The sequence below is a fragment of the Quercus lobata genome, chromosome 5, assembly GCF_001633185.2.
Source record: "Quercus lobata isolate SW786 chromosome 5, ValleyOak3.0 Primary Assembly, whole genome shotgun sequence".
NCBI lineage: Eukaryota > Viridiplantae > Streptophyta > Magnoliopsida > Fagales > Fagaceae > Quercus > Quercus lobata.
In genome coordinates, this window is record NC_044908.1 from 70,057,524 (window position 1) to 70,069,763 (window position 12,240).

The window sequence follows — 12,240 nt, forward strand, 5'->3', positions numbered from 1 at the left end:
AATTAAATTTTTATTTGATTTATCCAATTAGGTCTCTCTCTTTATCGGCTAATTCTCCATATCTTACCTTACTATAAAATGAGAATAATTGAAATAAATGTTTATCGAATAGAATCTAATTGTTTTAGGCAACCAAATTAATTTATATATATGTTTATATATATTTTTGCATCAACAAGTTTGTTGACATGAAAAGATGTAATACATTATGCGTCGTTGACGTTATATTTGTTGATGGCTTGACACAAAAAGATGTAATGCAATATATGTAATGCGTCAACTTAAATAATGCCGTTATATAAGCTTTTTGTGTCAAAAAAATATATTGACACAAAAACTTATTAATTATTGGAAAAAAATTTACTTTTTTTGTTAACGTTTTAAGTTGGGGTGAAGATTTAAGGTATGATGATTTACTTCATTTCTATGCGGCAACTATTTGGTTGACACACCCAAAGAAAATTGCGTCTATTTTTGTTATCTTCAGTGCCAATTTTTTGTTAATGCTAAAATTCGGTTTTCTTTGTAGTGATTAGGGAACTCTTGTCACTCATCACTACTACCCACATCTTTTAAGAGATGTTTGATTGAGGTTCAATTAATAAAAAATTGTTTAAAACAATTATTATTTCTTATCCAGAGAAAATGGGCAAATGCCCCTTTCAAAAAAAAAATTCAGCATTTTGCTAATTTTCCCAAATTAATTAGGAAAATGCCCCTCTTTTAAAACTCAATTTTTCAAAATCAAGTTATAAAAAAAAAATTTTGGAACCCTATAATAGCGTTTTAAGAAGCCTATAGTGACGTTTTAAGGACCTATAGTGGCGTTTTGTAACTCGATCTCCGTGAAGTTGAGTTACATGCAATTTTTTTTTCTTTTTTTGCCTATAACTCGATTTCAAGGAGCTCGAGTTTCAAAACGCCACTATATGTCCTTAAAACGTCACTATAGACTCTTTAAAAACAGCACTATAGGGCTTAACTCGATTTTGAGAAAATCGAGTTTCAAAAGAGGGGCATTTCCCTAATTAGTTTGGGAAATGAGGCAAAATGCTGGATTGTTTTTTCAAAAAGGGCAAACGCCAATTTTTTCCTTTCTTATCCTGTGATTGTGAATCATACAAGAGTTTTAATTTTCTTATATGAAGACTAAGATTCATTTCTAGGATTTTCTTTTAGTGTTCTTAATTCAAAACATAAACAACTTCCATAAGTTTTTCAATTACCTCATTCAGATCTCTCTCTCTCTCTCTCTCTCTCATGTTTTTAATGGAGAAAATGATGAGATAGGTAATGGCTACATAACAGAGACTTCTGGTGGGTATAATAACACTTTTTAAACCACTTATAGGTAATGGCTGCTAATTTTTATTATTATTTTTATTTATTTATTTTTCATTCAGTCTATGAACCCAAAAACATTTTAGACTCACACAGTAGCATCCATAAAGATTTCATTAAATTCCTCATGAATGTAAAGTGATAAGGATAAAAGAGAGATTAATCACAAAAAGATAAGCCGACAGTTTGTAGGTGACAGGGAACGACTAAGCCGTCAGCCCTTATTTGATGACTGTCGACGGAAGAGATTTGTAGGGAGAAGTACCGGCAAGGCACACCCTAAGGCTGACGGGGTCATGAAGCTGATAGCAGGGCTGGCTCTATGGTGGAGTAAGAAATGCGACCGCTTAAGGCCCCAAGTAAAAAAAAGGCCCCCAAATTTTAACCAATAGGATTATTTATAATCAATAAATAAAATAATTTTTTTATTAGATGAAAAACAAATAAAAAAATAGAGAAAAATGTAACGTCGTCCACAATATTTTTCACAACACTTTTACAACTAATGCTAAGTAGCAGGTTGTTATAGCCTATTGTTGATGGCAAAAAAATAATTATAGTGATATTTTCAAATAAAAAACAAAAAGCAATTTAAAATCTAGGATTTATTGTAAAAAATATTGTGAATGTTACACTTCTAAAAAAAAAAAGAATAATAATAAGAGTTTAATTAGCAAACTTTTACTAGTTTTCATCTAAATCTACCATTAACACCACTGTTTTACTTACCACTATCAATCTATCACATCAACAGGTATGAAAAATTTTGTCAAATTTTTTTTGTCTTAAAAATTCCAAAAAAAAAAATTCTATGTAGTTCATGTCAATTAGTAGTAATTTTGCATCTAAATTAAGATGATCAATTTTCGCCTTAGCCCCCAAATACATCAAGCCGCCCCTGGCTGATAGGATCATAAAGCTGAAGGGATCCTGAAGCTTACGGGATTAAGACTGAAGGTATAGTGTAAGCTAACAACATTAGTTAAAGATTGCTTGCCAATCACGTTTGCGTGTGTAAGGAGATGACTTGCCCTCCACGTTTTGAGAAACCTAAAAGGAATTCCTATATGAAAAGGATCCCGCAAAATACGCCCAAGAAGACTCCTATAAGGAAAAGACTTTTATTCCAAGGAAAAAGGGTCAACCCCTACTACTATAAAAACCCAAGCACCCTCTCAAACCAAGGTATGCATAATTTACCCTTTCTAGCACTCTAGAATTGTGAGAATAGTTCTGACTTGACCTTCGGAGGGTATTTGGCCGGCACCACACCGGTGCTCTTTGTTAGGTCTTCTCTTTTTGCTGTGCAGGTGCTGTTTTGAGCGTACGAGGACTGTGTAGCTTATTGGTGATTTTTTCAGCATCATCATTAAGTAAAAGAGCCAAAAAGAGTTTTTCATAACATTTTATTTTATTAAAATTGTTATTTCTCCTTTGAGTTTGTCCAAAGGCAAATTAATTAGAAAAAGACAAAGGCGAAAGTTCCATATACATGAAAGTACAAGGCTTAGTTGCCAAAAAAATTCTCACTGACTTATTTTTCAGCATCTCAAATAGAAACCCATAAAAACAACAACTATCGGGCTAATAGGTTTTTCAGTTTTTTCAAGTTTTATTTTTGTTAAGTTTTTGGATTGGACAGTAGTCAATTGGGTTAGGCTGATTGGAGTAGAGGAGACTTAAGGTTTTGAAAGAGAGGGACCCAACAACAAAATTAGAAAAACGTATTCACTAGAAAAAAAAAAAAAAAAAAAAAAAAAAAAAAAAAAATCTTAGGACCAATATAGGAGACTTAACGCATGAAATGCATGATCTTTATGTATAGTATACCTGTTAACCGATACAATTTGCTCAAGGCTTAAGGAATTATCTGCTGGGACTAGTGCAGGGCAGCAATCCAATGGTGGAGCAGGCCAACGAAGCAAAGAGATAGTTGGTGGCTATACTGATGCTAGTACAAGCACAGTAGCATCATCACTAGCAGACAAGGACAGCCACAACAATAAACAATTGTGGAGCAAACATGCAGCAGAAGCATCAGATACAGAGCACCAGTGGGCTTGCAGGGATGTGCTAGAAACCATTGAGGCAATGCTTTATCATGAAGACAGAGTCTTCATACATAGCTTTGGAGACTATGATACACGTGGCTTATAATAATTAGGTTGTCATGTATATAATGAAATACTATTGTACAATTAGCATAGTCTTTGACATGTATATATAGAATAGCCTTACTGTATTGGAATCAATTGCTTGTATTAATTCATTTTTCTGATTCAATAAAACTCTGATCTTCTATTTAGAGAGAGAATTCCAGATTTTATAATACCAAAAATTTAGGAACAAATTATTATAGCTCCAAACTGGTTTAGAGTTAAGATATCAATATCATTACTTTTAATACAATGAATTTCAACATATAGTGTCTGTTCTATACTTTTATGATAATTGCTGTTTATCACCAAATCAAAAGATATCAATTAGGTGTTTGTATATGCAGTTGAATCCTTCATCTCTTATTTTAAGAATACCTTAATCTCTTGTGATTAAAAAAAAAACTTTTGTAGTTAAGCTAGGTTAACAAGAACTAGCTACTACTACTGTCACAATATTTATTTCATTTTATGAAATGTTTGCACTATGTGATATAATATTTAGATTATATTATTAAACTTTTATTGAAAAATGTATATATAAAATGGAGTCTGAAGATAAAAAAAAAAAAAATAGCACAGTTGCCCACTATACAGTCTATACTATAACGACTAAAAAGTCAAAGGCTCAAAATAATTTACTATCGCATAATTTATTCGCATGAATCAAAAACAAATATTATACTAAACGAGTGAAATTTGAAAAAGGAAAAACAAAATATCGCCGTTGCCGGGGATCGAACCCGGGTCACCCGCGTGACAGGCGGGAATACTCACCACTATACTACAACGACTTCTGTGTTAGGAGTGTAACGATAAGTATTATTTTAATAGAAATGATATTATTTTAATACCATTTTAGTTTTCTTCAATTTTTGTCAAATACTACAATCAATGTGGCTGATAACAATGTTGCCACTTGTCAGGCTGTCCTGAGCTGGAATTCTTAGACCCGTTCGAGCTCTCTTGTTTTAACCGTTTGGATAATACCACAGCAAGTCTGAAAAGATTGGCAATCAGACAGTTTTTACCTAGCTAGGTAATTTTTGCACAAGCATTACCCATATTCATGAAGGCCATTTGATGTGTATTCTTCTTTGGAGCCCAATTTACTTGGATCTTTAGTTCAACATTTCAAGTTTATAAAAATTTCAAACTATTGCACTATCATCATCATATCATTATTATTGTGCATGCTGTGTGTTCTGAGTCTAATACCTGGTTTTTGGTGATTAACAAAAGAAAATTGTGACTCGTAGAATTTCACTACTACACTTTCCAATTGTAAAGTCTACACTTGAACTAGTGTTTTACATTTTTTATTAATAAAAAGTTAGGATCCATACCATATGCAGAAAAGTTTACTGGCGGCCAAAGTAGATTATATACATAAACTTTGAGGGTGCTTGTGTTTTCAAAAAACACAAAACATACAAAGGAAGAACGAAAGAAAAGGATTAAGATACGTCGATTGTCTTCTTGAGCAGCCAGAGAAAAAGAGCTAGTTCAAGCAGAAAAATGGAACGAAGCCCAGTTCTGTCCAGCATGAATCCAAACACTGTTATTCCTGCTTTGTTGTTCTCCAAATATGTCACTGCAACACAGTCATTATTTTGTCATACTCATAAGCACCAAATAGTATAACATTACTAAAATATCATGCTACATTGTTGTTTATTACATACCTTATTTGGATTTGTTTTTTTCTCATAAGAGTTTTATAGCTCAACTGATACATGGTGTTTTTAATAGAGATATCAAGTATTCGATCCCTCATTCCCCATTGTAACAATTGAATCTATCCCAAAAACAAAAGGTGCTTACTTGTTTTTGTTTTTCTAAAATCTTAGGTCATTTTTGAAAACTCAAAACCTAGTTAGTTGTCATTACCAAAAATCAGTCCTACATATTGTTTACCATGTGTTAGACATTTAGATGTCTTTTAGGAAAATTGTTATCCTTCATGTTTCAGCCAAAGAAGGAGGAAAAAAAAAAAAAAAAAAAAAAGTGCTTATCAACTAACTTAAGTTCTATGAACTATTACCAAGAGTTTTGTAACTCAATTTATAGTTTTTAGTGTTTCCAAGTTCTAACCGAGACATACATGATTCAAATCCCCTCACTCCCACTATTGAGTATCAAATATGTATTAGAATTTGAAAAGATCCTTTTAATCGTAAGAATTTCTTTAAAAACATTGACAAAGACATATGGCACTCCATTATAATGATAGGGTTATTGAAAGACTAACTTGATAAGTAAACAATTTTTTCCGAAATAAAATTAAATGATAAGATTTTCAATAACTAAATAAAAAATGAAATCCTATATGTCAGACATTTGTTTGGCAAAAATTCATATTCAGAAGAAAATGAAATCCACTAACCTAGAGCTTGTCTCTTCTGAAATGAGATTGTATGCGTAAAAATTGGCACCAATTTGGTATTGTCCAAATCATCATCTCCATCCTCTTCATCATCTGATTCCCAATAATGATTCATAGAAAATACTTGACTTGAAGTAATCCGAGCCCTTGGAGTCTCACCATCTGTGTTATCGAAAGGGTTTATTGTGGCACAGGCGTGCCACTTTGCAGCAAGACTTGTAAGGGACTGTGCTTTGTGTGTAATTTTTGTGGCACTGCGCAAGCATATGAAAAGCCCAGTCACCAGGCTAATAGAGCATACCTGCACAATTATAAGTTAAAAAAAAAAAAAAAATTTGAAATTATTAATAAACAGGGAAATTGTTTTCTTACAAGGAATCTTATAAAACTTGAAATTAGGTGAAAATTTTATGATTTAGGCACCTTGTACATTTCTGACATAATTTAGTTTGATTAATATCTTATTTTTGAAATAATTATGTGTCCCAGTCGGGCAAGCCCTTTGGCTAGACTATTTTATTCTCTGCCCATGAGGCACCCCAGAAACCTCATGGACTGATAGTAAAGTGGATTAAATCTTACACTTTTGGGTTTTTGTCACGTCCCAAACCAATGAACCCACCACCTGAGTACACCCTTAGAGGCAATCTTTTAAACTATATAAATTGTATTACAATAGGAGAAGTAAAGGAAACAGTGCTTACTATAAGTTCTCCAGCCTTGAAGATATTGACATTAGCACTGGATGGGACTGTATCTAGAAGAGTAGTGAACTGACTTGCTGTGACCAAAACCAAAGTCAAAAAAATGAATGCTCGGAAGCGGTGGCTGATGATCCGGAGATTTCTTCTAATTTTGAAGTGCTCCACTAAGATTGATCCCACCTCAGTTTCTTTCTGAAAAACTTGAGCAAAGTCTTCTAGTCTAAGTATTTGCAGATAGCAACTAACTCGGAAGAGAATGCACACAAGGAAGAATATTGCTGTTCGGTAGAGCCATGAACACAGCTCCAATGTGCATAAAATTGTGTCACTTATGTAGATGTTAACATAATATGGAAGTTTGGTGCCACCTGAGACGTACCACCATATTTTGTAGGCACAAACAGAAACAAAACAGGGGAGTAAAAAAATCAAGAGGAGCTTCATTGACCTCTGCAGGAATAAGAAAGTCACATTTTTAATTATTCTGATGTGTAAAAACTAAAAAGGGAACTGATGAGCAAGTAAACAGTATAGAGAGAGGTCTATATATATATAGGTATGGAGTCTTAGAACTAGTACTGTATAGTCCGTATTGACCTAAGCCCACACTTGGACATGGTTGAGCTTAGGCTAATATAACTCTTACATGATCAAACTGCCATGAGTTGTAACATGTGAAGTGATCTGAGCAGTAGCCCTGATTGACTTCCATATGATAATTGATATAGTGAATAGCTAGAAAAATAGGGACTAACAACCATGTTTGAATATATTCAATTATTTTTTTAATTTTACAATCATGTTTGAATTTTTTTTCAATTATTACTTGCTTTATGTGTAATCATTTTCATTAGAGAAACAAGTGGCTTGGGTTTGGAGTCACAAGTTTGCTTCCCCTTTTGTGTTGCTTATCATCCAAAAAGACATAGAGCTATGTCCTGTTTCTTAACCTTTTGTGTTGCTTATCAAATTGGTAAAGATACCTACTTTTTGTTGTTGAATTAATTAAATTTGTGTGTGTATTGCCAATTGTGATAGTATAGATTTTTGCCTTAAATCACAAGTAGACTCTTCAGTCTTCACTCTTGTGGTTGGGGAAATGGTTCACAGATCATATTGCTAATACCTGTATTAGGTGGTTTAGGATGCCAAAGTAGAAGTAAGAGTCAACTATCTGATCTAATAAAGGAGCTCTATAGTTTATAGTATTTTCATAGTTCTTGTGAAATTAGGTTCAGAAGGCTTTCCTTTTTCTTATTCCTTTTTCTCAAGTCTAATATAGAAAAAGAAACCATTTTGCCTTGTTGGCAATCAAATAGGAACCACCAAGTAGGAGGAACTTCATGGTTCTGAATTTCTGATCATTCTGTCTCTATAGAGAAGCAGGGGAAGGCATTTTTTTTTTTTAACGAATAAAAAACATTGTACAAGAATTTCCTACAAAGTTCTGTAAAAATATTTGCAATACAGCCTGATATGATTATGATTCATGAGGGTGGTTGAAATTTTTTTACAAAGTCATTTTCTTTTAACAAAAATGTAGACAGCAAACTATGCATAGACTCAAATATTGAATATATTTGAAAGAAAAGAAAGGAAGAACAAAGCTTTACCTGGAGCTGTTTTGTATATCCATGTTGGACTTTCTCACTGGCATCACTTAACTTATCAAGGAAGAGAAACTTTCTTAAACCATGTTTATTTGACCAAGTAGAGAGACACAAGAATGAGAGTGTTGCGAATACAGAAAGGGAAATTTGGACTACCAGACGATAAGGCCGGCTATGGTTTTCATCGCAACTCGAGCACGAAAGGGCAAAGTGTGAGCCGATTGGAACACCAATGGCTAATAGAAAGAAGATAGACCATGAAAGACTAGCCCTCCAGAGATTGGATTGATCTAAACACACCCATTTGAGACATAATCTAAGGCTCTTCAATTCAGCTCCTTCATTGTCTAAGTTGCCTGAAACTTGTGGGCTCTTTGACAAGAAAGTTTCTCTTTCATCTTCCATAGTTTTGGAAATTTTGTCAAAGCCAAGATCAGAAATTGAGAGTAATACATATAGAGTTGGTGATTTTGAAGGTTGGAGCTAGAAAGGTAGGAAAGAAATGAAGAAAATAATACATCAAGTTTCAAGTTTCAACAGCCTCTGTCGCTATCTCTCTCAAAATAGACATAACCAAAGGTGGCACGGATTCCCTGAGGCCATGAATCCAGACAACCTGATTTTTTGCCACAAAAACAATTTTATGCCATTATTAAAGAAACTTTCGCCGTCACTATCGCTCCGTGTAACACTAGTTTTCTTGGATTGTGGGCCTGTTTGGTGAGTCCGTTAAAAGTCACCTTTTAAACAACATACACAATTTTTCACACATTTTTTCTTTTAAACAACATTACACATTTTTTCATACACTTTTTCACCCACACATATTTCAAAAAACTCTAAACAATAATTCTCAAACTACCATATCAAACACCCTCTCTAAAACTCGTGAATAACTCTATTTTAGAGTTTCTAAAGTTGTATATGTTCATTTTAAAAGAAACACACTAAACTTTACATATTTAAGAGTTTAAATAAATAGTATCAAACAAATTAATAATAGTTAATATTAGTATAAATGAATGTTGATAGCGTGGCCAAGCCTAATCTATTTATTTCAAAATAAATGAAGGCTGCGTTTAGAAACATGAATTTGGATTTGGATTTAAATTTTAAATCAATAGATTTGAAATGTTTTGATTTTAAATCAATTGATTTTAGATATCATTTCAAATCTAATTATTTTAAACCTTAGTGGATTTGTCAAATCCAAATCCTTGATCTTTTAAAACTATCCAAACAAGATATTTAAATTTTAATCGCTCTAATGACTAATCCAAAGTCACATGCTCAAGTTCTGCCATCTGAACACACTAGACAAGAATTTTAAAAACTTTAATCAGATAGAGTTACTCCAAGAATATTAGAAGATTTTAATCCAAATTTCTCTCTTCTCTCATATTTATCTTGAATTATATTACTATATGCGTCTTTAAATCACAATTTGCCAATAGCCATATCATGTCACATTTAAAATCAAGTCATTTTAAATCTAGTAATTTTAAATTCAAATCTAAATCCAAATTCATGTTTCCAAAAGCAACCTTAATTACTTTGATCATATGCTAATATGCTTGGCTAAAGAAATACTAGTCTTCTTGTCTTTTTACGTTTCTGTCTAAACAAAAACCCCGTGAAAGCAGTAAATGTTTAAAAGCACTAAACTCCATTCTCACTTGGAGCGACTGAAGTCAAAGAACCAATTAGGCTGTGATTCGTGGCGGATTTCAGGTAAAAGCGTATAAAGCGATAGACATTTCTGGGTCGTGTTGACACTTTCTGTTGTAGTGGTTGAGATGTACTCCGAGTTTGGAGGTCAATGCACGATACAATATATATATATATATATATATATTTTTATATATTTTTATATTTTTTTGAGAAGGACACGATACAATATATATAGGTGTAAGATAGTCATGCTTCTCAAAAAAAAAAAAAAAGGTGTAAGACAGTCATAGGTAGCATGTGATATGGAGCCCTTTAACAAGCAATTGTGTGACAGAAATCTACCATTCAAATTTCAACGTCCCCATAATCTGCGCTCAAATCTGTCAACCATGTTATATGTTGCATGGAACGTGTGGTGCCTCCAAATCACAGGTTTGGAATGGTTAAATAAGCTGTGACAGAGCAGTGAAGCCAAGCAACTCTACCTATAATGGGTGTATTTAGTTAGGCGATTTGAGAATCTAAAAGTGCCTTTTTAAAATGCAAAACGTCATTTTGCAACAGTAGTTCTTGTTAGCTTTTTTATAAATGTTCATTTCCAACTCAAAACGCTGTTTCATAACAGCTTATACAAACACACCCAATATCTTAATTATGCTCAAACAGTGATATTGGTAAAAATAAAATGGAGCTTGAAACTGATTAGAGGTTTGCATCTTAGATACTGGTCTGTCATGTAGCTAGGGGTGGCAAAGTAAGCTTAAAACTTATTTGTCCACCCACTCTAATTGAACCCAAACTCACTCAATTATTACTTAGGTTAAATAGACATTAATTTAATTAGACCCAATGATTATTAGGTTTAATAAATTACTCATTGACCCCCGTTTAACCTAAAAACAATATATCCAAATTCAACCCAACCCTCCCATTAAAAAAAAAAAAAAAAAAAAACCCAGCTTAGTGTTTCATTTTCCTTCATTTTCTCAGCTTCCAAACACTAACACTTCTCTCTCTCTTTCTCTCTCTAGCTCTTCACACCGCTGCACTCACATTCCATACAAATCCACTCGTTGTGGCTCAAAACCTGGCGGTTAGCTCTCGCTCCGGCGCAGCCGATGTGGAAGCCGCTCTTACAGCCATCGCCGCACGCACCACAAGCACCAGAGGAGCGGCACGTGTGGTTGATATTGCTGGCGCCGACATTGTTCTCTGCACCAGGGAGTTTCGTAGGGCCTCCTAGCGGCGATGGAGGGTTGTCGTGGAAGTTCCAAACGACTTCGAACGAATCGGGTAGGGTTTCGTGGAGCCAAGGTGAGGGGATCTCATTGAGATCGATTCCGAGGCCGAGTCCGATTCCGATATCGGAGCGAGTCTCCTCCGCTAAGTGCCTAGACTTGTCCCTAACCCTACTGAGTTCGTCGCTTGAATTGGTGAGTTCCATCATCCAAGTCTCAGCTTCGAGTTCCATGTCGGCGGGTCACGATGTGGCTCTCGTACCATTGCTCGCTTCGGCTTTCAAGATTCAGATATGATCAAATCCAATGGCTCAGATTATCAGATCAGACGGTCTGTATCGATGCCACTAGATCCTCCAGCTTCAAAGCTTCAAAATTGTCACTTTCACTTTAATGACATTTTGGTAATTTTGATAATTGGATAATTGGATAAGTTGGGGTTTATCTATAATAATTGGGTTGGGTTGAATTTGGCTTAGAAGCAATTAATTAAATGGATTCTAACAGATAAATGAGTTTTATATATCCAATCCAATTATCCCCACCCCAAACCCACCCAAATCCACCCTTTTTTTTTTCTTTGACACCCCTACATTTTGCAAATAAAGGGTGTAACTCAAATATGACAATCTGAGTTCTAAATTGGACTTACATGTCTTATAGTTTCTTTGATGCATGATATTTGGATATTTTGACTGATTTCATTTGAGTCACACACTGGATAATTATAGGGAATAGTCCCTTCAAGGTTCTTTGAAGGTGTGAGTTAAAAAACTTAAACTTTACATCTCATAGTTACATGAGGTTTGAAAATCATTAGACCAATCCCTTGGAGTTATTGAAGTACTTTCTAGTTCTTGCTTCTTTTTTTTACTAGTTGTAAATCTACTGAATGCGTGAAAAAAATGTAATATAATTATTTTATAAGAATATAATATAAAATTTGTAAGTTAAATAGTGCATGTATTATTTAAAAGTATTTTATATTTTTATGTAATGGAACATATATTGTAATTTATGTGTCTGTGTGTGTGAGGAAAACATAATTTAATAATAAGAAATGTACACTCTTATGGGGCCCAATAATTTAAGGGCCAGGCCCAGTTGCTCTTGGAAAATCCGAAGGTTCAAGCC

General features: G+C 33.8%; 1 protein-coding gene and 1 non-coding gene across 2 annotated transcripts; both read right to left on the reverse strand.

Annotated features, from left to right (window-relative positions):
• Positions 1–4,219: 4,219 nt before the first annotated feature.
• On the reverse strand, positions 4,220–4,291 carry TRNAD-GUC. Its single transcript has one exon. It is a non-coding gene; the product is annotated as a tRNA-Asp (tRNA).
• Positions 4,292–4,794: 503 nt separating this feature from the next.
• LOC115989169 lies at positions 4,795–8,793 on the reverse strand. The gene is made up of 4 exons (XM_031112831.1): positions 8,201–8,793; positions 6,588–7,037; positions 5,884–6,184; positions 4,795–5,091 (listed from the first exon to the last, which is right to left on the reverse strand). Exons 1-4 carry the CDS (start codon positions 8,600–8,602, stop codon positions 4,955–4,957), a joined length of 1,290 nt encoding a protein of 429 aa, XP_030968691.1. The 5' UTR covers positions 8,603–8,793; the 3' UTR covers positions 4,795–4,954.
• Positions 8,794–12,240: the final 3,447 nt, after the last annotated feature.